This window comes from Eschrichtius robustus, chromosome 19 (assembly GCF_028021215.1).
Source record: "Eschrichtius robustus isolate mEscRob2 chromosome 19, mEscRob2.pri, whole genome shotgun sequence".
In the NCBI taxonomy this organism is placed as follows: domain Eukaryota; kingdom Metazoa; phylum Chordata; class Mammalia; order Artiodactyla; family Eschrichtiidae; genus Eschrichtius; species Eschrichtius robustus.
Genome location: NC_090842.1, coordinates 1,416,844 through 1,443,638, shown reverse-complemented (window position 1 = coordinate 1,443,638; position 26,795 = coordinate 1,416,844). Strand labels below are relative to the sequence as shown.

General features: G+C 65.0%; 1 protein-coding gene across 4 annotated transcripts in view; it reads right to left on the bottom strand.

Moving 5' to 3' along the window:
• PIEZO1 (piezo type mechanosensitive ion channel component 1 (Er blood group)) overlaps positions 1-23,941 on the bottom strand; it is a 55,117-nt gene extending 31,176 nt beyond the window's left edge. For 2 of the 4 annotated variants that reach the window (XM_068527747.1, XM_068527750.1), the window contains exon 1: positions 23,784-23,929. In XM_068527747.1, coding sequence (XP_068383848.1) covers positions 23,784-23,847 — 64 coding nt within the window. In that variant the 5' untranslated portion in view covers positions 23,848-23,929. Of the gene's footprint in view, positions 1-23,783 lie in introns of all 4 variants that reach the window. The other 2 variants (XM_068527749.1, XM_068527748.1) reach the window with 2 other exon arrangements.
• Between the last annotated feature and the right edge of the window lie 2,854 nt (positions 23,942-26,795).

Here is a 26,795-nt window from a genome sequence, read left to right as displayed (position 1 = left end):
CCGCATGCTGCGTGGCGTGGCCCCCAAACTTAATAACGATAAATAAATAAAATGGTTAAGATGGTAAATTTTATCTTATGTGTATTCTACCAAAATAAAAGAACAAACAGCCCCAGAAATCAGTGAAGGATCTCAGAGACCAGAACTGGAGGGGCAGGGGCCAGCCAGAGCCCTGCCGTCTTCAGCCAGTGGAGCCGGCCTCCGTCCCCTCCCCAGCCCCAGGCCAAGCAGGAGGAAAAGAATCTAGAAGCTCCATCTGCCAAAAGCAGGAAATCAGAGATGAAGAGTCAGAGGGGGCAGGGTCGGGGGAGCGCGTGGGATGACTCGGGGACAGACAGCACGTCAGCCCCAAGTGGGCGCTGCCAGGCACTGCCCCACCCTGGGAGGGTCGCCGGGCGCCACAGCCCGCACAGGGCCTGCCCTGGAGGGGCGACAACGGCCCCTCAGAGTCATTCCTTCATTAGACACAGAGCAGACAGCCCAGCAGGAGGCACTGTCCCCAGGGGGACACGGCAGAGACCGAGGATGCGCGCGGCCTGGGACGCCAGCGTCTCCACCAACACAGATGAGGAAACAGGGGCCATGGGGTGCCTAGGAGCGCGGCCCCGCAGAGACTGGCCGCCAGATGGTCCCCCTGTCAGGAAGCTGGCCCCGGCAGGCAGGTGGCGCCAGACAGCCCTGGACGCTGACCCAGGGGATGTGAGCCAGGACAGCTGGGCCCGCTGGCCTCCAGCCCCAGCAGGGTCGACCCGGGCCAGGATGAGAGAGGGGGCTGGGGTCACATTCCCAGCCCACCTCCCCTCCCTGTTGTCAGGGCCTGGGGACAGGGTAAGAGGCCAGCAGAGCAAGAGTGGCCTGGGGCCAGCACGGGAGCAGGGAGCAGAGGCGAACGGGACTCGAAACGGGGCCGGCTCCCAAGGTCTCCCCTGTTCAGAGAGGGAATCAGGTTCCCACAGGAGAAGGGCTTTCGTGCCGGGAGAGTGAGGACGTGGGTCCAGACTCCTGGCTCCACAGCCAGCCCTCGGGGCCGCTGGCCTAAGTGCCATGAACGTGGCCTCACTGTGACTCTGCGTGACGAGGAGGCTCAGGGCATCTGAGCAGGCCGCCTGGAGGAGGTGGCATTGCTTTTGGCCTTGAGGGCCGGCTAAGACTCAGGGAAGGCCAGGGGAGGTTTGGGGCAGCCCCAGGCTCCAGCAGAGAAGGAAGACACTCAGGTGGAGAGGCGGTGGGGACGTCCTGAGAAGGGGGACAGGCCTGCTCTGCCCAGGCAGCTCCCACGTCCCCATCAGAGCTGCCCGTGGCTGGTGACCTCATGGGGGAAATATGCCTTTTCCTGAGCCAGGAACAATAGGATGGGGTGAGGGCAGAGGGAAAGCCAGCAGGGCTGCCTGCTGGGCAGGAAAGGCTGCCCCCACCCCTCCCGGCATGTTTAACCCTTCAGAGACCCTCACCCAGCACATCAGAGCCCGGTCCTGCAGATGGGGAAAGTGACCCTGGTCTCAGCTGGTGCCCAGTCAGGAAGGGAGGGCAGGGAGGCCGGCGTGGAGGTCACAAACACCCGGGACGTTCCACGCAGAGCTGGACACCACGGCCCGGCCTGCAGGGAGATGGGCGCCTGTGGGGAGGGGGGCGGCCAGACGCCGAAGACCCCAGGTCCACCCGCGGTGCCGTGACGTCACCCCAAGGCTGGCCTGCACCCCGGGTGGGAGAAGAGGACACGAGGCCTGTCCTCCCGAGGGAGCTTGAGGAGGCCGCCTGCCCCAAGCCTCAGTTTTCCCACCTGTGAAGTGGGGGAAGGCATGCAGTGTGAAGGGCTGTGGGAGGGATGGGCAGCTCTTCAAGCACCCTCGGGGTCCTCACCTCGACCCTCCGAGGGGTGTTCTAGCCCCATGCGGGGAGGCCCCAGGACACATAGGAGGCCAGCCTGAGCACCACGCCATCGGCCAGTGGGACCCGCAGGCCAGCGTGGGCGGGTGACCCCAGAGGCTTGCACGGGCAGCACGAGAAGGCTCAGAGGTCATGCCAGGCCTGCGTCAGCATCAGAGCTGAAAGGACAGTGGGCCTGGGAGAGACCCAGGGAGAGGCCAGGACTGGGGGGGATGCACCACGGCCGCCATGACTGCCCAGCACCCGTGAGGGGCACTCCTGTCGCCTGTGCTTTGCAGATGAGGAAACTGAGCCAAGGGGCTGACACCCCGCAGAAATGGTGTGGGTCTAGGTGGCCCAGAGAGCAGAAGGGGGTGGATGAGGGTCAGCCCCAGGGGCTGCCAAACCAGCCCTACAGGACAGCCTGCAGGGGACAGATGCAGCAGGGGGGGCTGGTCCAGGAGTAGCAGGTCTGCAGGGTCAGCTGTGGGAAACCAGGGCCCGGGCAGAGCCGCCCGCCCTCCCACCAGGCTGGGGGACAGCCAGGCCCCTTCCAGGGCGGCCAAGGCCACAGCACATGGAGAAACGGGGTGGAGGATGGGAGGGCGCGGGACCCAGAGTCCAGGGGCTACTGCAGCTCACCGGCCCCTTCCTCCTCTTCTTGCTGGGTCACGGGGAGAAGGGCCGTGGGCTGAGTGCTTGGGAAGAGCTTCTGGAAGGAGGCAGCTCGGTGGCAAAGAGCCCGGGCCAGGGGCCACGGAACTCACCCCAGCCTCAGTCTCCCCACCTGTGAAACGGCTGGAGGCCGAGCCCTGCAGGAGACGCGGGCCTCTCTGGGCCTCGGTTTCCCCAGCTGTTGTGTGGGGGGGGTCATAACCACTCCCGCTCAGGGGGCTGCTGCCGTGGAAACGGTGCCCGGCAGGTAGCAGAGAGAACTAACCAACCTCCAAGGCCCTGTTGGAGGACACAAGTCACGGCCGGCCACGCCCACTGCCACTCCTCTTGTGTAAAACTTAAACGAGGGCTTCCCTGGTGGCGCGGTGGTTAAGAATCCGCCTGCCAATGCAGGGGACACGGGTTCGAGCCCTGGTCTGGGAAGGTCCCACATGCCGCGGAGCAGCTGAGCCCGTGCGCCACAACTACTGAGCCTGCGCTCTAGAGCCCGCGAGCCACAACTACTGAGCCCACGTGCCACAACAACTGAAGCCCACACGCCTAGACCCCGTACTCCGCAACGAGAAGCCCGCGCACCGCAACGAAGAGTAGCCCCCGCTCACCGCAACTAGAGAAAGCCCGTGCGCAGCAACGAAGACCCAATGCAGCCAAAAATAAGTAAAATAAATAAATTTATTTTTAAAAAAACTTAAATGAGAACAGACACACAAGTGTGAATGTCTAAAATGCCCGAAAGAGCCACACTAAGCGGAGCCAGTGTTTACCTGTGTGGGAGGGGGCTCGGTCCTACCTGGGAGGCTTCCTTCTTCACGGGGAGAAGGTTCTCACGTGTAAATGGGGTTGCGTACAGTGAACTGACCGCGAGGGGAAGACTAGGGGGAACACACCACAGGGCAGTCGGGTCACCAGGACCAGGCTTCCCTTCCACACACCGGGCAGGAGGCTGGGAGAACATGAGTCATCTGAGTCCCCAGGCCCCGCGGCAGCGGCAGGACTAGGCCCGGGGTCTCCTGACCCGCCAACGGGCATCCTCGGGCCTGCCTCTCCGCCAGCTGGGTGAAGCTCCTCTGGGCAGGGCCAGGCGGAACCCCGAGGCTCAGAGACCCCAGGGGAAGGCTGCCAGGCCAGGGCAGCTGCCAGGGCGGGGGTCCCGCGCGAGCCCGGCTGCCCCCACGCCCCCAGCCCGCTGCATCTCCAGCCAGCTTGCTCACTCTGCCTTATTTGGCTTAGAGGAGAAACCCATAAACACTTCCCTGCTTGCTTCTGCCAAGGGCAGGCGGGCAGGCGGGCGGGCGACAGAGGAAGAGGACAGACGTGGCAGTGGGAGCGCCCAGCGGCACCAGCCGTCCCCGGCCGTGCGCACAGGCAGCCGGGCCTCGCATCTCCCACGGCAGCACCCACAGCACGCGGTGGCCACACCTGCCACACCCCCGCCCTCCAGGCCGAGACCCAGAGGAGACCAAGGGCTAGATCAGACCCAGCTTTCTGGAAGGGGAAGGCCGGGGAGGTCAGCCGACGGTCCACCCCACGCACCCCCTACCCTCGGGACAAGAGCTGTGGCCAGGGCCAGCACAGGCAGCACGGGGCTGGCACCTCAGGGCCCCTCGGAGAGCCCACGGAAGGCTGGGGGAGGGGGCGCTAAGGGGTCCCGCCGCCCAGACCCGCCTGCGGCCGAGACGTCAGGCCCTTCAGCCACGCTCCCTCCACTGCCCGCCACCTGCCCCTCACGGTCCGTGCAGCACGTGCCCGCCTGAGACCCCGTCCCACCCGGCCAGCTGAGGGCTGCATGTGGCCATTCGGGGCTCCCTGCACGGACGGTCTCGGGTGGGACCACGCCGCAGGGCAGGACGGGCAGCCGGCTCCGGGCGCCACGGGAAGGACAGGCCTACAAAGCCCGAGAACCTCAGCGACCTTCAAAGGAATCCCCTTCCTCCCACAGGAGGTGGGAGGCCACAGACACGGACGCAGGCTAGTGGGGATGGGGCTGGGCAGGACGGAGCGAGGGGACAGGAGCGGCCACGGGACACTGTGTTACCTACGTGGGGCCCCGCCAGCAGCCTGGGGCGCCCGGTGCAGGCGGAGGGTTTACCTGCCACCGCATCCAGGTTTAGCGAGTGCGGTGTCCGGGAAACCTGGCTGCACGGCTCCCTGACCGCACAGGGCAGGCGCAGGCGGCTGGTCCCCTCCCTGCAGCATGGCGACTGCCCAGGGCCAAGGGGGCCTGGTGGCCGCCGTGGACCAAACACAGGGGAAGGGGCCGAACCACGTCTCAGGGGGGCTCCCGACAGCAGCAGCATTGCCCAAGACGTGCCACACGGGCCAGGCTGGTACCGCTGCAGCCATTCAGACCGGGCTGGGGGTGGAGGATGGCTCCCTGAGGTGACCGGCAGGTGAAGCAGGTGGGACGTGAAAACCTGAGCCTGAGCTTTCAACCAGCACTGCCCAGGCCCGGCGGGCCGGGTGGCCAGGCCGGGGTGGGGGGCTGCGGAGAGAGCCGCGCTGGGGGTCAGGCGTGGGCCTCAAGGGCCGTTCACAGGCCTCCTGACTCAAAGGGGAGCCACCTCCCAGGCCCCACTGCAGCCCCTCCTCTGCCAGGGAGACGCGGGGGAGGCCCTTCGGTGCCTCTGCCCTCGAGGCTGCTCAGACCCCGTGCCCCAGAGCTCGGCCTCCCCTGAGGGTCCTCGGCACTGCCGGGGACCAGCCAGCTCCCCCAGACCAGGGCCCACGGGGCTTCCCCGGAAAACGGCGCTCTCCCGGCCCTGTGTCTAGAGCTGCCGGCATTTGCTGTGGCCTCTGCTCCCCTGGAGGGTCAGGGCTCCCAACCCACCTCGCCCTCCACAATGGAGAGGCTGGATTCCAGGCCAGGGGTGGAGTCCGCATTCCACGGAGAGGGTCAGAGGCCGCCCCCCACCCCCAGCCTCCCAGAACAGGAGGAGGCCTCACTCTTCTTTATAAATTTATTTATTTATTTTTGGCCGCACTGGGTCTTCGTTGCGGTGCGCGGGCTTCTCATCGCCGTGGCTTCTCTTGTCGCGGAGCACGGACCCTAGGCACGCGGGCTTCAGTAGTTGTGGCTCGCGGGCTCTAGAGCGCAGGCTCAGTAGTTGTGGCGCACGGGCTTAGTTGCTCCGCGGCATGTGGGATCTTCCCGGACCAGGGCTGGAACCCGTGTCCCCTGCGTTGGCAGGCGGATTCTTAACCACTGCGTCACCAGGGAAGCCCCAGGAGGCCTCACTCTTATCTGCACAGTCTCTGCAGGCTGACAGGTAAGGGGACAGCGTGCAGACACGCCCCTCCCCATCTCTGCCCCGGATGTGGTTTGACAACGTGCCCTCTCCCCAGGCCACCTAGAGCTCAGGGCCTGGCCGAGACGGGGGCCAAACCTGGGGCTGCACGGAGGGCCACAGTGAGCAGGTGACAGCCAGCCCATGTCCCCAAGGCCAGTGCCCAGCATGGGGAGCCCTCCTGCCACACGGGGGGAGACGGGCACCCTTGGCCTCTCCACGTGGGTCAGCCCTGTGCAGGGCCCCCACCCTCCCGGACCCCTGCCTCCAACACGTCCCAGGGACAGACAGGACCCCCTCCAGGCTCCAGGAAAGGGCCTCCCAGCTGAGCTGCACCCCCAGACCGTGAGGAGCAGACCCCACTGCACCCCCGTGAGCGCTGCCACGCCCAACCCTGGGCTCTGTGCCAGCGAGGGGCTCCTGTTGGCCATTTGTCAGACGGGGAAACTGAGGCACACAGGGTGCAGCCGCGGTGCCCGTGCGGACGTCAGGCCCTCCAGAGCCACGCTGCCCTCGCAGAGACCGAGCCCTGACCAGCTCCTCGGCACACCAGCCCCACGCAGCCGGGTTCCACCTGCTCTTTCCCGGACCCCCGTCCCCCAGCTCCCCGGGGAGCACCCCACAGCCCGCATGCCAGCTCACAGGGGACAGACGAGTGGCCCCCGACAACCAGAGTGTCCGCGTGCCCCTGCAACAAGGCTGCCCGTCTGGGGGGCGCAGACAGAAACACACGTGGTGACGGGACAGCGGCCCGGGCGTTCAGCTCTGCGTAAACAAGGACGCTCGGGACCCGGGGCCACTCCCACCCCACCCGGAATTCCAGGCTGGTCGACACAGTGGGGCTCCTACGGGGGCGGCCCCCACGCCACAGCGCCGGAAATGAGGGGGAGGGGAACCCTCCTGATCCAGGACTCGGGCCTCGCCACCCACACTGCCCGCCTGGGCCTCGGGGAGCCTCGGCCACCAGCACCCCTCACACAGACCCCGTCCAGGGCCTCCGCACCCTCGGGCGACGCGGACAGGTAGGTAGCACCCAGAGCAGCATGAGGGGACTCGGAAGGCGACGCGAAGCCGCGGGAGCCGCGGGGCCGGTGCTGCTTCCACGGCTCGGGGGTACGCGCGGACTGCACCCTCCCAGGGCCCTCCAGCCAGCAGCCCACACATCTTCCCAAAAGTCCTCCGTGTGACAAGACGCGGCGTAACCCCTCCTACAGACCCGCGGTCCTCCTAGCGGGGTTCCCAGGCCACCCCATCGGCGTCCCCTGTGGATCTGGCGGCGTCGCAGATCCCAGGCTTGCCCAGAGCCACGTGCTGTGACGTGGCCCCGGCGGACACGCCCTGCCGACGGAAGGCTACCTGGGCCTGGAAGGAAGCAGGTGCGCGGTCCTCCCAGCTTAGAAGGGGCAGCAAGCTGATTATTCGTGGGACACCTGCCGCAGCCGGGCCCGAGGCCACGGGGCTTCTGAAGAGCCCGGGCTGCGTCACCTTCCAGCAGCCACCGAGGCCAGGGCCACCTTTCCAAACGTGGGTGCCCGCAGCGGGCGGACCGGCGCTCCAGTCTGCCGCCAGCTCTGGCCCCGGGACTGAAGGGTGGGGCGCTGCCTCAGAGCCCCACCCTGTGACTCAGCTGGCCCGCAGCACCCCGAGCCCCTCCGCCTGTCTGGTCTGGATCGTGCCAACAGCCCCAGAGCCTGGTCACAGCCCGCCCCGCTCTCCAGGGCCCTTCCCAGCACCTAGGGAGAGGGGAAGAATGCCGCCCGGCCACCTCTGGCTGGCAGGCGGGGGCGGGTCCGCAGGCCCCTTCAGGGCCCTGCCCTCCTCAGGGACGCGGGAGCTGCGGCAGGGAGGGGCGTCCCCGCCTGGGCATTTAGGAAGGAGGCTCTGGTCACCCGTGTGTGTCAGCAGGAGACGGCGTCAGGGCCCCTTGGGAGAAAGGGGACATTCATGGGCCCCGGCCCCATGACCACCTTGCTCCCCAGCAGACGCCCACCCCAGCACAGCGCTGACCCCGGAAGCCGCCCCACAAACGTGGCAGGGAGCAGCGGGGGCGGCCCTGCCCTTGGAGAACCTGTCTGCTCTCTTCACTCGGGCGAGCGCACTGAGGTCAGGGGACTGCCCGAGAGTGTGGAGGTGTGACCAGAGGCATCACGTGCCGACCAGCACACCCAGTCTTGCTTCCCCCAAGTGGCAGTCTGGCCGGGAGCTTCTGTGAGGGGCCTTCCGGCCGCGTGGTGCTTCACCCCGTGTCAGCCTGTTCAGTCAGCCTTAGATGGGACTTCCACGTCCAGCAGCAATGGAGGACGGCGGACACCCTCCCAAACGGCGGCCAATTGAAGAAAACCTCATAGCAAAGTCTGAGGCCCCCAGGGAAGAAGGAATTCTCCAGCTCCTTAGAAATTTGGACTCCAGATTGCAACATCAAGGCTTGCCCGAATTTCCAGCCTGCTGGGCTCCTTGCAAATTTCAGACTGGTCTCACAATTGCGTGAGCCAGTTCCTTAAGACAAATCTCCTTCTCACTCCCTCCCTCTCTCCCTCCCTCTCGTCCGTGTATACGGGGCTATGTAAGACACCATATCTATCTATCCATCTCTTACTGGCTGTTTCTCTGGAGAACCCTGGCCGATCCACCTGCTTTCAGGCTTCTGCACTGTGAACGGCAGGCTGGCCCACCCGCCTCTGAGGTCTGGGCCCAGGTGGCTGCAGGGCTGGGGCAGAAAGGGTGTCGGGGGCCCCACACGGGCTCTGGAAACTCAACAAGTGCACGGTGACCCAGGGAAAAATCAACACTGTCTGCTCCTAACAACCAGTCTGGGCAGGGCGGCTCAGCCTGCACCCCCGCCCCCGCCAACAGACACCAGCCCCCGGAGCAGGGCTGCAGCTCATGCCACTCTGAGCATCCACTCCCAGGGGCAAGACGGTGGCGGGTGGCGGGGGGCGGGTGGCAGGGTGCACCCCAGGCTCGAACCCCAGCTCCATCAAGCCAGGAGTGGGCCGCCGTTTCCCCTTGGCAGGAAAGGTTGCTGACCCACTCACAGCACGTCCAATTTCCTTTTCTTCCTTTTCAGAAGTGTTTTAGATGCAGAGAAGCACAGAAATAATTAGCAAGCAACTTCTACTTCTCCTGCCAACGCATGTATTACCAGATTAAACTTCACCCACTCAGCTGAAGTGTCCTTTGTTCACCTCCCCAGGACTCCTCTCCCTTCCTTGAGAAAAAACGCTCATGAATTTCAGGATATCCTTCCAGGAAAGAGCCACTTCTGGGCTCTGGAATTCCACCTGGGGTCATTTCCAAGGGGGCATCCAGGCCTGCAGCTGTTGGGCCGGAAAGATTACAAAAGCAGCCTCGGGCGCCCTGGGCTTCGCCCCATGTCCGCCACAGAGATGCCACCCTTGCCCGGGCTCCCGTGAGCCCGTCTCGGCCCCTCCTGACTCCCAGGAGACCAGAACCCAGAGTCCCCCGGCAGCCCACCCGACAGGACTAAGCAGGTCTGGGGCTTTCTCCCCTCTCAAATCCGCTTTGAAACTTCCCGAGGCACGGTCTCCAGGACTGCCGAGAAGGGCTGGGGCAGGGGGATGGGCACTGCCGGACCCCTGCCCGCCTCCGCTCGCCCCTCTCAGATCCCGCCAGTGCAATGCCATCAGCTGGCAGCCAGGGCGCCAGGACAGACCCAACCATCCTGCCCGGGCTGGCTGTTCGGAGCTGTCGGCCCACGGAGCAGGGACTGCGCTGGGGGAGGGAGGTCCCCGCAGGCCACAAGCCAAGGCCACTCAGCCAGCAAGTGACGGAGCCGGGCCTTTCACTACGGGGCGGTCTCTCCCCTGCAGCCAGGAAGCAGCGCTCCCTCCGAAGATCCTCTCAGGATGGAGCTCAGCTCCACAAGCTCCCCTTCGCGACTCCCGTCACCCGCGGAACAAACCCACGTTCCCTAACGGGACCCCCAGCCGTGCCACGGCTCCAGCACCACCGGGCTCTTCCCTAAACTAGCCACGCGGCTCACACCCCGCCCCGCGCACAGCAGACCTGCCCCTCAGCCCCGGCCCAGCTCTCTACCACCTCCTGCGGGCGATGGACCCTCCAGACGCAGGCTCGAGCCCCTGAGGGTCCGTGCTGCCGCGGGAGGGGCCGAGGCCAGGCCATCACCCAGGCTCGGTCCAGCATCGCAGACCCCAGAGCGACCCTCGAGGTATGCCCCCCGCCCGTCCGGCGCCCGGGCCACGCGGCGGGAGTGTCCCCACTGGCTCCTGGTGACGGGGTCAGCTCCCCAGACAGAGGAGGCGCAGCCACGTAAGAGCAGAGAGCGCGGGCAGCTGGGGACGGGGCAGTCTGGCCGAAGCCATACGTTCAGTTCCTGGAAAAAGATGGGCGGCAAAACTGCCTCTCACCCACCACATCCGGTGTTTCTGAAAACTAATCCGATTCCCGACAGCAAGGCAAGCGGCAGACATCCGCGGGGGTCCCGAGCAACATGGCGAACAGGCCCCCACGAGGCTCGAGGCGGAGCCGGCGCCCTCCCTCCCGGCCAGCTCCACTCCCCGGGGGCGGCCAGGACCCAGGGACCCTTCCTGGCAGCGAGGAGCAAGCAGGCCAGCTCCCACCCACCACCCCCAGGCTCAGGCGGCCCAGCCCCCAGAAGGCCTCGGCCATCAGCACAGGGGCAGCTGTCACCTCGGGGCTGCCGCCCACAACGGGCAGGTCACGAAGTGCCAGGGACACCCCGAGCTGAGAGGACGCGTTCCTGGGGCCCGGGAGCCAGTGGCCACAGGACTCAGGCTCTGCGTGCCGTCCCGGGCCTCTGTCCCCCCCGCCCCCCACCCCGTGCAGCAGGGACACCAAGCCCATACACCTCAGCGGCTGGCTCGTGGGTACGCGTCAGCTGAGCGTTCTCCGGTGACAGGGAGAGAGCTTGCGGCCGCCCACCTGAGCCCGGCCTGTGCTCAGCCCGAGGCCACCTGCCCACAGCCCAGGGGCCCTGGGACCAGAACCAGGCCTCAGCACGCCTCCCACCGCTGCCCCCAAGGGTCAGGGCTGGGCCTCTGGGAACATGCAGGCTCTGGTCACCTCCGGGGAGGAGGCCCCCAGGCGTCCCCGCTACACACGGACAGGCCGCAGGGTTCCTGTGCCTCGTCCCGCTGCCGCAGCCGATGGCGGGGAGACCAGGGAGGGCCCCCCGGCGCCCAGCAGGCCCACAGAAACCCGCTCCCTGCGCCCCCCCCAGCGTCCCTCTACCCGGAGGGGCTCCCAAGGCCAGGGATGTCCCCCCCAGGCAGACACGCCCCCTGGCTGGGGGCCCTTCTGACAGCCACACACACGGTTCCATCCTCACACTCTGTGACAGATCCCACGGGAACCTGACGCCCAGAGCATCCCGTCCCTCTGTGCCCAGATGCCAACCACACGCCCACCCTCCTGGACGGGTCACAGCCCAGCTGGCTCCTGGTTCCTGGGCTTTCCAGCTTGGGGCTTGGAACTGGCTCAGCTTCTCTGGGCTGCGATTCTCTGTGCCACCGCCTCAGAGACCAGGCCGAATCAGACGGGACTCCTTGGGGGGGCACCAGGAAACACGGCCAATCTCCCAGGGCCCCAGGCCCGGGCTCCAGGCCGCGCATCCGCCCCACCACTCCCTTCCTGCCAGCAGCTCAGGGTCGGCCATGCGGTGCTGCTGTCCTGCGGGCGCGCCCAGCTGCCATGACTCAGCCAGACCTGGCAGGTTCCATCCACTGTGCTCACCTGAGCGAGGTGTCCTCACCTTGCCGCCCCCCGCCTCAGCTCCCGCTGTTACCAAGCCACTGACAACTCTGCCCCACATTCCCCCCTGGTGAGGCCACCACCGTGTCCCAGGGCTTTAGGGTGCCTTGATTAACGTGCTCGGTGGCCAGGCTTCCTGAGATGCGGCCAGGCTTCCTGAGATGCGGCCAGGCTTCCTGAGATGCGCCCAGGGGTGTGGGAGCCGCAGCACGGCCGCCTCGCACTCAGGGCGACTTTACAAAGTACTTCCACCCACGTCACCTGGAGGGTCACCCCAAGAGCCATGAGGCCAAGCAGGGCAGGTGCTAATCTCACAACTAGAGATGAAGACAACCGGGTGCAGAGAGGCCCCAAGGATGGAAGGGCGGCTGCTGGTGCTGGGCGCCTGGCTTAGTAGCAGGCTCTGCACCCCCCGGCTCCACTCCGGACGGCCTCCCTGCACAGTGTGGGTCCCCCTTCTACAGGTGAAGAGTTCAAGGCTGAGAGAGGCTGAGTGACTTTCCCCAGGATGCCCAGCAGCAGAGACGGGACTTGGCCCAGCTCGATGCTGGGAGAGGAAAGGTGACAGAGGCTCGGCCTGGGAGATTTTCCATCCCGCTGCTCTGCTCCAAGGACACCTGCCGGCCCAGCGTGTGGACTCAAACCACAGGTCCTGAAGACTTTCACAGCCCGGCAGGTGCTGGGCACACAGAGGCCATGCACACTGGAGCCTGGATCCCGACACAGCAGCACCTTGGAGCACCCCAGTGACAGCGTTCAGGATGGGGCAGAAACCACCTGAGGTCCCAGGGCAGCCCCAGCGGGCCCCCCACTCTCTGCCCGTGCACAGAACAGGACCAGGCAGGACAAGGAGGCACTGAAGTGACACAGGGGGTGACGATGTCCAAATTCCCATTTACAAACACCCCGAAGCCCTGGGACCATCCTGGCAGGAGACTGGATTCCGAGCACGGCCGCTGGCATGACCGTCCCACTACCTCGGGGTCCAGCATCTCGTGTCTCCAGGGGTTGATGTCCTAGGTCTGTGTTCAGAACTGTGGAGAAGGGACAGGACTCCTGGACCCCCTGCCCGGTGGCAAGGGAGGAAGTCCGTGATGTGCCCTATCGCCCAGAGACTAGGAAAGCCACATGGGCTCCCGTGGTCCAGTCACAGCGGGAGCCACCAGAGAGAACACAGTGCAGTGAGGAAACCAGCCTCAAGTTACAAATGACCAGCGGACAGGCGTAGGAAGCCGAGCCCCTGGCAGCCGCACTCACACCATGAGGCCCCCCCGCCCACCTGCAGACAGGCCGAGGAGAGAGACGGGAGAAGGGCCTCCAGCTTCTCTCCCCTCCGATGGCCCCAGTGCCCGGCCGCCGCCTCCTGCTCTGCGGGATGACCCTTGGCAGCTCCCGCCACGTCCTTAGGTCACCCCTGCCAAGGCACCCCTGCCCCCACCCCTGCCCTCGGCAGCACTGCCCTCCCTGGGGGCCCCTTCCTCTCAGAGTTCTCAGCGCCCCCCAACCCCCTGCAGGCCTCCAATGCCTCCTGAAGACACACGCAGGCCCCGCCCCGGGATGGCTCTGGAATGTGACAGAGCCCGTGCAGCCCAGAAGCCCCCTGCAGCCTCCCCTGGAGGGTTACTCCCCCATCTGCCTCATGCCCCCTCTGGCCCTTGAGGGCCAGGGGTCTCCTCCCAGCTGGGCTCCTCAACTCCGCGTGGGCCCCCAGAGGACAGTGCCCTCCTGCCCACCCCTGCAAGCCACTCTCGGCCTCCAGCCCTTCATCCCTCGCTCTCCCAAGGAGGGGGACGGACAGGGGGCACAGCACAGCCCTCCCAGGGTGGTGGCCCACCAGTTTGGGGGGCAAGGGAGGCGACGGGGAGGGGAAAGAGGGGTCTCGCTCCAAGAAGAAAGGTGGACGGGTGGAGGGCGAGGCGGGAGGGGAGCCACCTGGCGAGCGGAGCACGGGCTCCCTCCCTCCCGGCGTGGCCACGCAAGCCTGGCCAGCGGCCCCCCAGCTGGAGTGTCTCCACCTGCAACCCGGGATGGGACAGGATGGGAAGGAAGGCCACCCCGGAGGCTCCAGATCCTAAGAGGGCTACAGTCAGATGGGGCAGCGGCGGAAGGCCCGACGGGGCCGCGGGGGCCGCCTCCAGGGGAAGAGGAGGGCCCGGCCATCCTGCGCCCGGCGTCCCCGGGCTTCCTGAGCGGGGACACAGGGACACAGGACCCAGAGCCCACTGCTGTCCCCAGCGTCCAGGACCCCGAGGGGAGCTGCTTCCAGGCCAGAGGACGTGCCAGCACTGCTTCAATGCTCATCCCATTCTCCTGGGATCACATGATCTGCCCCTTTGCCGGGACAAGGATTCGGGGGCAGGAGAGGACCCCACCGGGGTCACAGGGCAAGGCTGCCCTCCCGACGGGCCCCTCGGTGCCATTCCTGGGCCCTCATGGAGCCTCAGGCCACTGTCCCTGTGTCACCCCGCTCCTGACCTCCAGAGATTAGGGCCCAGCCTGGCCATCGCTCCCCGGCTGGGACGGTGTGCACCTGCTGATAAGGTGTGGGACGTTCCTGCAGCGGGAAGGGGGTGTCACAGGCAGGGCTCGGCACCCACGGGGCCTCGGGCAGTGCCCGCTTGTCACAGCCTCTGCCTCTGTCCACTCGCCACCCACAGGACCGGGCAGTAGCCAAGCTGTAGTGACAGTAACGAGAAAACAAGGGCAGAGGGACAAAGAGGCACCACCCCGCCAGCAAGGGTGGAGAGGACCCAGGCGGGTGCCTCCCGGAAGGAGTGGAGACACGGGCCCAGCGTGTGTCTGTCGAGCTGAGTGTGTGAGCATGGAGCGTGTGCTAAGCTGAGCCGGCCGCAGGAGAGAGGAGGGAGCCAGACTGGACGCGGACAGGCCCCGAGGACCGCAGGCGGCTCGTCTGCCGGGGAGACCGCACAGGCCTCCCGGGAGGGTCACACAGGACGCTACACGCCAGGGCCTGGCTGTGCCCACTCGGGCGAGGCTGCACTTGCCGAAGCACCAGGTGTGCGTCCGACAGCGAGTCTGTCCCGTCCTGGGACTCGGGGTCTGACTCAGGGGAGCTTATCCTGAGTGGAACACTCAGAAGGGAAAGCAGGTGAGCACAGAGATGGTCACTGCGTCCCTGGGAACCCCAGGAACGGGGGTCTGGAGACTGGGACCGTCTCTGCAGCGGCTGAAAGGAATCCGCTTCATCCAACAGGCGGCCCAGGGGAGGCCACGCGGAAGGGCAGAGTGACGGTCCCACCGCAGGAGCGACACCAGGACAATAGCCTGCAGACGGTGGGACAGAGGCCCCAGAGGAGATCTGAGAGCGGGCAGAGGGCTGGGCAGGCAGCAGAGGAGGGGAGGGGAGGGGAGGGAAGGGAGGGGAGGGGAGGGGAGGGAAGGGAGGGGAGGGGAGGGGAGGGGAGGGGAGGGGCGGGGAGGGGAGGGGGGAGGGGAGGGGAGGGGGGAGGGGGAGGGGGGGAGGGGAGGGGAGGGGAGGGGAGGGGAGGGAGGGGAGGGAGGGGAGGGAGGGGAGGGAGGGGAGGGAGGGGAGGGGAGGGAGGGGAGGGAGGGGAGGGGAGGGGAGGGGAGGAGGGGGGAGGGGAGGGGAGGGGAGGGGGGAGGGGAGGGAGGGGAGGGGGGAGGGGGGGAGGGGGGAGGGGGGAGGGGAGGGGAGGGGAGGGGAGGGAGGGGAGGGAGGGGAGGGAGGGGAGGGGAGGGGAGGGGAGGGGAGGGGAGGGGAGGGAGGGGGGAGGGGAGGGGAGGGGAGGGGAGGGAGGGGAGGGGAGGGAGGGGAGGGGAGGGGAGGGGAGGGAGGGGAGGGGAGGGGAGGGGAGGGAGGGGAGGGGAGGGGAGGGGAGGGGAGGGGAGGGGAGGGGAGGGGAAGGGAGGGGAGGGGAGGGGAGGGGAGGGGAGGGAAGGGACGGGATGCGATGGGACGGGACGGGACGGGACGGGACAGGACGGGACGGGACAGAGGGCGAGCGGAGGGCACGGGCAGGGCGGGGAGGAAGTGGGAAGGCCCAGCCCAGTGAGCGGAGCGGCCCACCCGCCAGGAAACACTCAGGGACCCCACGAGCCAGGCACCGGGTCACAGCCACCAGCTCGGGGGCACGGGAGAGGACGTCCCAGCCAGAAGCAGCCGCGCCCACGGGACTTTGAATCAAAAACACCTGCTCTGAACTGAACACCATAAAGAAGACACTTAGGATCGCAGCCACAGGCAGGGAAAACCACGTGCGGTACAAACAGGTGCTAAAGAGCTTACAATCTCGAGTCCACAACGAACCCCCAGAGCCAGAAATAAAAAGACAGACAGTCCAATTTTTTTTAATGGGTGAAGGAGTCTTAGAGACTCATGCCAGAGAAGATGTCCAAGGTGATTAACATCATCGGCATCCGGGTAACAAAGACTGGAGTCGCGGGAGATGCCACTGCACGCCCCAAACCAGCTAAAATCAGAGGCCAACACCACGTGCGGCGAGGGTGTAGCGCCCTGGAGCGTCCCCTAAACGACAACCAGGGGGACAGATCGAAGCTTCCTTGCAGTGAACATGCGATGCCCGCAACTCAGCAACCCCACGGCCAGAAGTGAATGAAATTCAAGCGTGTGTCCGCGGAGACGCACGCGGCTAGCAGCCTCGCGCCTACCCGCCAGGCGCAACAGGTGATCGGATGAGCAAACGTGGCAGTGCGTTCAGGGGACCTTAGTCAGCACCAGAAAGAAGGAACCACCAGCACACAGAGTCACATCCCAGAGACGTGAAGGCACGGAAGGCAGCAGACACAGAAGTACACACCCCAGTGGTCCCTCGAGCACGGACCCCACAGTGCAGGCAAAACCGACCTGGGGAAAGAGGTCAGAGTCGAGGCGGGTGAGCGGGAGGGCAGAAACATTCTCCATCTCGTTTGGGGAGGTGGGCAGATGTGCTTGACTGTCAACCCACCCGACAGAACACGTAAGGCCCGACCCTTTACTGCGAGGGCTCGACGTCTCAGTGGAAAGCTCTACGCGTGGACTGTGCCGTCCTCCCCTGGGGGCTCTGTCGGGACCCCAGAGCCTACAGCAGGGCCTGGCACAGGCAGGTTCTCCAGACACGTTTGCCGAGCGAGTGACGTGTAGGAGGCGGCTGAGTGACCAAGCGTCCGGGAGGGAGGAGGGCAGCCACAGGAGGTGGTGGCAGGGGGGCAGCCGGCAGGTTCCGGGGCGAGGACAAGCTGGGGGAGTTGGGAGACCAGATACAAGCTGGAGGTTGGTGGAGGAAGAGGAGCAGCCAGAGGAACTGCGGGGGGGGGGGGTCACCCCAGACACTGACTGAGTGGGGGCGGGGCTCCCGGGAGGCAGGAGTGTCACGGGCGAGAACTCTGCCCCCGGGGTGCTCATCCGTGACACGAAACGCCACTAGTGCCCCCCTCTCAGGAGCGAAAGTGCTGCCGGCAAGTGAGTGGAGGCTTGTCCTGAGGGGGGCCCCGTGGGCGCAGTGGGCAGCTCTCGGATGTCCCGGGAAGGCCACGTGGCTGTGGGACGCATCTGGACGCAGAGCCGCAAGCCTGGGGCTGGGTGTGCCGAGGCCCCTGTCTGTCCAGGCGGGGGGGTGATGCTTGCGGACATGGGTGGAGGCTGCAGGGGGCTGGGGGACGGGGGGACACTGAGGTAGAGAAACGATGCAGCGCCGTGTGCCCACGTGGCGGCCAGCTGGAGAGGACAGTCACCGCCGGCGGCCCACACCGGCACACGGGGACCGGGGCCTCGGCAGTGAGGGTGACCTGCCCCTCCGTGAAGCAGCCCAGGGACAACCCCCCCCCCAGCAGGGGAGACAGGTTCACGTGGCACAAAGCCCCTCAGAGCTCCTGGGCGTGTCCCGTGGTCACTACGATCCCTGGCCACCGACGGGGAGGAGAGGATGAAACAGCTGAGCTGGGGGTAGTGGCATAGACGGTTGAGTTTCCCTTTGAAAAGCTCCCGTTAATGCTGTTATGATGACGCGTTGTTTCAAATGGTGTTTTAACCGTGATCAGAAATCAAGTGAATGAGAGGGAGGCAGAACAGGACCCTGGGGCCCCGAGGGGAGGCTGGGGTGTGACTGGGGGCGGCCACAGGTCACAGGCCCTGGCAGTGCCAGGAGGTGAGAGCGCCCGAGGCCCAGGCCTGAGGCCGCTAAGGCTCCTGCTCAGAGGCCCCTGCCCGGGAGCTGGGCTGTGTCCGCTCCTGCTCTGCCCATGCAGACCCAGCCACGGTCCGGGCCACAATCACGGGCCTCTGGCTGCTCCCGCAGGCCCAAGGAATCTGTGCACATAGCAGTTCTGTTCTTTCGTTTTCCCCAGAGGATCCACGGGAGGCCACTGAAGGGCAGGGGAGGCGGGGAGAGCTGGGGGGACGGGCCCGGCCAGCACACCTGGGCACTGCCGGGGGCCTGAGAGGCACGTCCCTCCCGCCTCAGCTCCCTGCATGGGACACGTCCCCCCACGCGGCCAGCGGTTAGGACCCCAGGACGGAGGCCCCGCCCACCCCGGCCCCCCCACCTGCTCTCAAGGACAGCAGCCCCCAGACCCCTCCCGCTCGGCGGAAGCCGCTGGGCCCGGTTCAGCCGCCCGTTCGCTGGCAAAGGAAACCACAGGAGGCAGCTGAGGTGGCCACGGTCCCTCTTTAGCCTGACCCCGGGGAAGGAGAAGAGGCCCGGCTATATATACTCACGGAGAAAAACAGCGCGCAGGTCGGAGCCTGGTAAACAGTCGGCCGTTACAGGCAACTAAAAATACTCCCTATAATTATGTTATTAAAACACACCAGAAAAATTGACCCGCCCCACTCGGCAAAGGCCCGAGACGGCACAGGGAAGCGCGGGCCACACACGTCGGCCTGAGGGTGCCCTGGCGGCAGCGGGCGGCTGGGCTGGGCCGGGCGATGCCCATCGCAGTCGGCGGCTTCTGCAGGGCTGCCTGCAGCGCCAGCCCCAGCCTTGCGGGCTCCTCTCCAGGGCAGAGGCTGCTGACCCCAGGCCACCCCAAGAAACGCTCTCACACGTGTCGGGGTGGGCGGGGGCGCTGCCATGGCCCCAAAGACCTGCAGCCACCTAACCTCACAGGTGGGGACACAGCAACCTTGGGCCCCAGCCGCTGACCTGGGCCTTCCTTCTGAGAGCAGGAAAAAAGGATTAAAGAAGGAACTTAGTCTCATCTGACCCAACACGTCACTGTTTTATGACAAGTATTGATACATTACTTGTGTAATTAACACTAAATTAAAGAATCAAAATGGGGATGGGGGCAGGGGCGGTCAAGCCTCAGGTCTCTCCGGCCCCGACTGTCCACTCGGCACTGCCCTGCCCTCTCCACCCCAACCCAACCCTCCGACTGGCCACCACTAGGGGATGGGAGACCCCAGCTACCAGGCCACCTGTTCGCCTCCTTCCACAGACGGTCCGACCCTGGAGGGCTGCACTGATCTGGAGCCTTGGATCTGCCATCCTGCCCCCTCCCCGGCCTGGCTGACAACTTCTCTCCCTCCAGCAGACCAGCCTTGCTGGGTGCCCGCCTCCCCCCAGCCCCGCCCAGCCTGGACCTTGTTCTGTATGGCGTCACTGGCTGCACTGTGTTTCTTTCCCATCTGGGCTCAGCACAGCGTGAATAAATACGGCAAAGGCACTTACAGGACCAAGGCGCCGGGAGCTGCGGGGGACCCACACCCCCCTTTACAGTCAAGGAAACCTCGGCCTCCATTAGAGAGGAGAATGGGCCCAGCCCCTCCCATGCCCACCGCCACTGGCCCTGAACCAGAACCTAGACGCCTGCCCAGAGCACCGTCCCACGAGACCTGGGTGAGAGAACGCTTGAATGAACTCGGGGAAAGGTCCCACGTGAGCACAGGAATCTGAGCAGGCGGGTGTCACGCACGGTGGCTCTGGACACCACGCCTCCCCACCTGGAAACGGCCTGTGGCCGGCGGGCAGCTCTGCACATTCAGGACCTGGTGGTGGGCGGCTCTTCCACTCGGCCCCCCAGGACTGCCCTGCCCTGCCCCATCCAGGGACCAAGAGATCAGAAACCTGGGATCGGCCTTCAAGCTTTTATTGTCTTGTTTACAGGCGAGGAAACTGAGGCCCAGACAGAGGGGTGAGGGCCTGGAAGGTTCGGAGCGGGACAGACGCTGGTGCCACCCACAAGCCCCTCCAGCAAGGCCAGCCTCCCCTCTCCTCCCTGAGACCTCCCACCCCAGGTTCTCCCACCCCGCCAGCAGGTGTGGGACTCACCTGCCCTGAGAAGGAAAAGATTTCACCCCCAGATTCATCCTGTCTCACCTGTGTTCTAGTCCCCCAAGCCCCAGGTTCCTCATGCAGAAAACAGGCTTAACTCAACTCAGAGGGGTTCAAAGGTCAGGAGTGGGGCAGAGCTCACAGGCAGAGCACCGACCCCCCCTGAAGACAGCCTCAGGCTCCAGCTGCTGCGCAGCAGACACAGCGGCCCTCTGACCCACTTCTGTGACTCCTGGAGTCTGCAGCACGAGGAAGAATGAAATTGCTTTGGTAACCAGGGGGAAAAAGTCTACAAACAAAAGAATCCACATAAAAAAAGTCTATATATTTCTAAGACAGATAACAAAGAAAAGACCAAGACTTCATTGAATTCTAAGGAAAAGGGGATTCCTGAGGACCAGGGTGGTCAAGAGTGGCTTCCTGTAGGAGGCAGCTCACACTGGGCCCTAAAGACTGTGCTGGTGGGGCACAGCGGGGGCAGGGGATACCCTCGACCCCTGTAGGGGCCCTGCCACAGAAGGCAGTCCCCTGCAGCTGTGCTCAGAGCAGATGGGCCCCTTTCCCTCTCCATCTTTGAGCACCGGAAGTGTCAGAGGGAGAGACACTGACCAGGAAGCAGCCCCGGCGACAGGATCTGAGACGCTTGTCACCCCGCCCCCCCCCCCAATCAACACTGCCCCGCAGGACCCTTCCCGCTGGGCCTGACTGCTGCTGGCATGGCCACCTGCCAGATGACCACAGATGACCTGTCCTCGGCTCCTGGGTCGACCCCAGCCCCTTCCCTGATCATGCACGCTGAGCCCTCGGGTCCCGTCAACCGGGCACCTGAGTCCTGCGACTTATTCAGTTCTCGGAGGGGCTGCAGGAGGCCAAGTCTCCCCCACAAGGTGGCAGATGAAAGCGAGACCTACCCTCAGCTCTTGGGGCCTCTGAAAGGGGCGGCCCCAGGCTCACTGCCAGCCTGAGAGCCTAGCGGGGTGTCACCACCAGGGGGTGGGTAGGGAACTCCCAGGCCTGGGTTTCTAACAGGGCCCCGCTGTCCCAGGCCTCTGTCTTCTCACTGCCTTCCTGCCAGCCTCACAGGACTGTTAAGACGGTGATGGTGAAAACACGATAAAAAGGAGGAAGTGTCCCCATTCTAAACGGTGACACGGCAGTGACAATCAGGCTGGCGCAGGTGACGACGCTGGCGTGCGGGAGGCGTGTCCACGAGGCCGGAGCCCCATCCATCCCGCAGGCGGAAGCCATGTTGCCACCCTGCACGTGTTTCCCTGTCAGTGATACAGTTACTGCCTTCTAACCACCTGCCTTTGGGCTACAGTGTTGCTTTTGGGCTGCCCGTTAGGTCGAGTCGCGGGGCGGGTCCGTTCCGTGGGAATCACAAAGTGTTCTGTCCTGACGTCTCTCTAGAACCTTCCAGCTCTGGGGTCCTGGCCCCCAGGGCTGCAGGGACCACAGGTGAGATGTCGAAGGCCGTCACCCTTCCCGGGGGGGCGGGGGGTGGCTAGGGAGTCTCTGCTGTGACGAGGTGGAGGTAGGATTCTGGGGGGCAAGGGGCACCCCAGGATGACCCAAACCCTCACTGCGGCCGCTGCCTGAGCCAGCACAGGCACAGGTCTGACCAATACCCTCTGACGGCCTCATCCAGCACCCGCCACTCACTGGGAAACACCGCAGAACTAACCAACTCCACCAAAGCTCGTCACAGAGTGAGGGGCGCTCAGAAGGCAGCAGCCCAGCGAGGTCCCTCAGGAGCTGCCCACGCCCGGACCCGAGAGCCGGCCTCCAGCCTCTCAGGTGTCACTGCGCAGGGCTCTTGGCCGGCTCTACGTCACCCTCCCACAAAGCTCAAGAGGAAATATGGAAGGCCAAGCCCCACACCCAGACACAGAATCCATGAGGGGCATGGCCAGGGTGTCAGGGTTTTGATTAACAGACTTCATTTTGGGGACAGTTTTAGATTTACAGGAAAGCTGAGCCAAGTGCACAAAGAATGATTCATCAGGATGCGAACAGCTCTCAGGTGACTCCGATATGGCCCAGGTGGGAACCCTGAGCTAGTGCCGCCTCTGCATCCAGAGACCGAGAGACCTACCCTCCCCCGCCAAATCACCCACTTGGGTTACAGCCAAGAGCCCGAAGAACACAGATTAATTCTCGGGGTCAACAAACTCTGGCCCTGGGGCTGAGCCTGGCTCCACCACTTGTTCTGCTATAGTTCACAAGCTAGGAGTGGTGTTTACATTTTTTAATGGTTGGAAAGAATACCAGAAGAGCTCATGATGTGAAAATATTTACTATCCAGCCCATCACAGAGAAAGTCTGCTGACCCTGAATGCGTAGACTGCACCGTGTGGGGAGGCGCGCCCTTCAGGAGCGAGCGCCCACCCGCGCAGGTCTACCCAATTCCCCTCCTGGCTTCGCAGCCTAAGGAGGCTGCAGGTGTGCTGCGGGGCCGTCCGAGGCCAACCTGCCCCTTTGAGAAGCTTACCGGCTTCTGAGCCGGACGTCCAGCTGGGTCTGTTCTGCTAGCCTGTTAACGTCTACTCTCCAAAGGCACGAGGAGAAAGGCCGGCGGACCCTGCGCTCTCCCGAGCACATCCCGGACTGTCCTGTCCGTACAAGGCTGACTCAGACCCTCCTCCCTGACCTCAATGGTTTTCATTGATTCCTGTCCTGAAAATTTTCCCAAGTCTCACCACCTTTCTCTGCTACAAATCAAAACACAGTCTGTCTGGGAGCCAAGCGCAGGCTGCTCCGGGTCCCACATTCCTAGCCCACTTGGAGCCCGCTCCTACCTATAACAGAAGTTGGCAGATTCCACCTGGAGTGATTTCAGAGGCTCTGGAAAGGCTTTCAGCATAAAAACACCTTCACCCACCATGGTCTGACAAGTTTTCACCCAACAGGCAGACTCACATTGCAAACCCTTCCATGTTTCCGCGAATTAATTTAATCAGACCACTTGCCAGCTCACACCCAGTAGAGAAAGCCCCAGTGGAGGGAGCGGAGGGCCAAGGGCCGGCCTGTGAAGGGTGAAGTGAGTCTCGGGCACTCTGCCCTGGGCACAGGGAGGCCAGGAGGGGTGCAGAGGGGAGGGGCCATGGAGCAACGGGAACCACAACTACAAGCTTTCCGGAAGGGACACCGATGACATGGCAAGCAGCGGACACTCGTGCCAGGGTTGCGGACCCTCAGCTCTGATACCAAGACCAGAGCCTTCTGCGGGGCATTCCCTCCCCCAGCCCGGGGCACAACCTGCCCGGCCCCTCTCGCAGCACTAGAGCCCAGCGGAGTAAGCCAGGACACCAGGGCGGCAGGGAGGAACCCCAACTGTGTTTACCAGAGCATGGGCCTGCCCTAGTCCGGCTGGGGGGTGGGGACGGGAAGGGGAAGAGTGAGGGGGGCCGAGCCCAGGGCACAACGCCGTTAGAGCCTCCGGAGGCTCCAGATTAAACAGCTCCAGGCAGGAAGCCCGCCTTCTCCCAGATTGGTCAGGAAGTCGTGATGCAAATTTGAGTTTTGGTTTTTTTTTTAAACACGAAAGAGAAAAAGAGATTCGTGACCCCCTCACCGACGCCCCAGCCCCTCACATAGGAGCCGACATTCCCCCACCCTCGTGCCCCTACTCTCAGCGCCCCAGGGCGTAGGCACGAGCCGCCCTCTCCGGGGGTCGCTCGCCGCCCGCCCCTGTGGCCGCCCGGGTGCCATCTGCCCGCCACCCCGCCGCCGCCCTCCCAGCCTGGCGCTGGGACGGGGCCCCGGCCTCCCCGGCGCTCTCATGCTTCTGGAATGCGGGCGCCCAGGGCCGCGCGCGTCCCGGGGAATCTCCGCGCCCGCCCGCCCGCGCACGGTCGTCGCCCCGCCAGCCTCGCTGGGCGGCCGGGCCGGAAACCGGGAGCGGGGACGCAGACCCCGTCCCAGACCAGAGCCCGCCGCGCACGCCCCCACTCACCAGCCAGGAGCGCGAAGGGCAGCAGCAGCCAGTAGAGGACGGCGCCGAGCACGTGCGGCTCCATGCCCGAGGGGCCCGCGGGGCCGGCCCGGGGTCGCTCGGCCGCCGCGGCGCTAAAGGGCGGCGCTGGGGAGCCGCGGCCGGCGCATGGCGCACAGGGCGGGTCGCCGCACGTGCCGCGCGCAGTGGCCAGGACCCCGGCTGGTCGATGGGGACACGAGCGCCTCCGCGCCCTCCTGGTCCTCCTCCTAGGGCCGGGGTCCGCCGCGCCCCGCCGGTGCCAACGGCTGGGGCCCGCGCTCGCTCCGGTGTCAACCCTGCGCCGCAGCGGGGCGCAGGGCACGGCTCTCGGCGGCTCGCGGAAGCCGAGCAAGGCAGGACGCGGCTCAGCAGCTCCCTCCCCCCTCAGCCCGCGGGCCTTTATAAGCTCGGCCCCCGCCCTCCCGGCGTGCCCGCCCCCGCGCCTTCCCGACGGCCCGGCACGCCCCGGCAGCCCCCAGCACCCCCTCCGCCGCTCCGTGCTGCCCGCGGCCCCCACCAGCCCTCCCGGCCGGGGCCGGCCAGCGGGGACCGGGGACCCCCTTGCGGCGCACTCCCCGAGAAGACCTCCACCCTCAACAGCCTTGGCGCTGCCGCTCGGAGTCGCGTGGGGGCGGGCGGGGGCCGCTTCTCCCCCGGCGGTCCCGGCCCGGAGGGCTCAAGAAAGGGTCCCGTTCGCCGGGCTTCCGCGGCAGCACGCCACCCGCAACTGTGCCCCGCACTGCAGGACCAGCTGAAGCTTTGCTCCCGCGGACGCGGATCCGCAGCGCCCCCTGGGGACCGTGGGGTGGCTCGGAGGCCCCGCCCGCAGGGCCAGGGCCGCGGCCAGGCTGGATGTCGGGTGGGAGGCCCTTGAGGTCCGACAGGGGCTGGGGGCCGCTTCCACCCGCGCCTGCCACCACCGCCAGCTCTGCCCTGATCCCTCTGCCATAGGAGGGAGGCGATAACCGCCCTTGGGCGGCCAGGCCAGGGTCTGAGCCCAGGCTGCGCTGGGCACGTCACCTGGCCACCCCAGTTTGGCCTTCTCCACCCTTGAATGGGGCTGGGAAAGGAGGAAAAAAGAGCCACTCAGTGTGTAAGGCAGAGTCCACCGAGGGTGACGGGACCCAGGACCGGGTGAGGGCCTGAGGAAGCTGATGGGTGCGGTGGGGACCCAGAGCCTGCAGATGGCACCGCCCGGCTCCAGCTGGCCAACCATCCCAGCTCCAACACAGGCCCAGACCCTCCCACTCTTCAAAAGCCAGAAATGGGGACTTTGATGAAATCTGGTGTTTCAGTGCTGACTGGATTTCTCCCTGCCTCTCGTCCTGCCTGCTCCTTCCTGGGGTCATGTCTGACCCTGGACTTTCTCTAGGCCCCTTGAGACTTGCAGCCTCGGGGTTCCTCCCCACGGTCAGAGACCAAAGGAGGCTGGGGACATGGGGTTGAGCTCCTTGAGAGTCCCAGGACCCACCTGTAAATGCTGCCTATTCCCAGCCCCTAGAGAGATGGCTAGAACCACCCTCAAGGTTAGGCCTGAACCTGGCCGCCTGAGGCCGTCCCTTGGCAGGGATTGTGGCCAGGGTCTCCGAGCAGCACCAGCGTCCAGAGAGATGACTGAAGGACAGCCCACGGCAGCTCTACTGGCTGCCGGCCTTCTGCCCAAGAGGCCAGCCCCCTCTCTGAGCCTTGGGGGGCATCTGTGAGATGGGATGGGGGCCAGCTGCAAAGCTGTGAAGATTTAAGAGGAGAACATGTAAAAGTGACGTGAAGTAACGCACACCCTTGAGGGGTTACCATCGGTCCCCTCGGTTACTCACCCTCGTCATTCTTAACCGGGCTGTGGACTGGAGAGAGGAGGGCAGAGGGAGAGGGAGAGACAACAGGCAGAACAGACACAGCATTGGGGTTAGGGCTCCCCCCACCCTGCCCTCTGCCTGGCCTGCCCTCAGGGTGACCAGGGGACAGCAGGGGGCCCCTCTCGGGACACTGATGTTCACCCACCCTGGGCCTTGTTTGCATAAAGGGTTTAAATGCAAAAACAACAAAAAGCTTAAAAACCACTCCCTTAAGCTAAGTCCTTCTAAGGCCTAGGTTACAAGGTTTTAGACTCTGTCCCAAGAGCAAAGTCTGAGGGGGAAGCAGGAGGACTCAGAATGGGGATGAGGAGACAAGAGCCCTGGGCAGGCAGGCCCCCAGCACCCCCGCAGCTTCAGGGACCTGGCTCACAGCGCTTCCCACCCTCCCATCTGGCTCCAGAACAAAGAAAGGACTTTCCCTGCAGAGGAGCAGAACGTATGCTTCCAAGAATTGTGAGCAGCGAAAGACAGGAAAGAAACGAACTGTTCTGGCAAATTTAGGAGCTGTTAGAAGAAATCACCGTGTATCCTGCCGTGGAGCGCTTCAAAGCAGTTAGAGAGTGAAGCAACTCTCTGTGTATCAATATGGAACAATCCCTAAGATACAGTATTACAACTGGGAAAAGCAGAGGCGTTGGCCCACGCCTGGCCTTCGTGGACACAGTCTCTGGGAGGAACACAAGCCATAGCCAGGCCAGTAGGGGTGCAGCTGCACTATCGGATGGGAGGGGAACAATGGTTGCTGAAATGCCTTTTTGTCTTGTGGGTTTTTGCTGTATACATGTATCACCTATTCACAAAATACATTTTACAAGAGCACAGTGGGGACAGATTCTCAGCAGAAGAACTTCCCAACCTGCCGACTTGCCAAGTAGGGGGCGGGGGCAGTCCTGGCTGTTCAGTAATGCAGGTTCTAATCCTTTGCAGATGAGGACACGGGGGCCCGAGGGGGGGACGTCATTTGCCAAAGGACAAGCCAGGCCTTAAGGACAACTTTCCTGATTCCAAGGCCAAAGCCATTTCTGCCCTACCACCCCATGGCTCGGGGTCCTACCACACTTGTTGATTAAAATAGAAATGTAACCACTATGGAGAACAGTATGGAGATTCCTTAAAAAACTAAAAATAGAGCTAC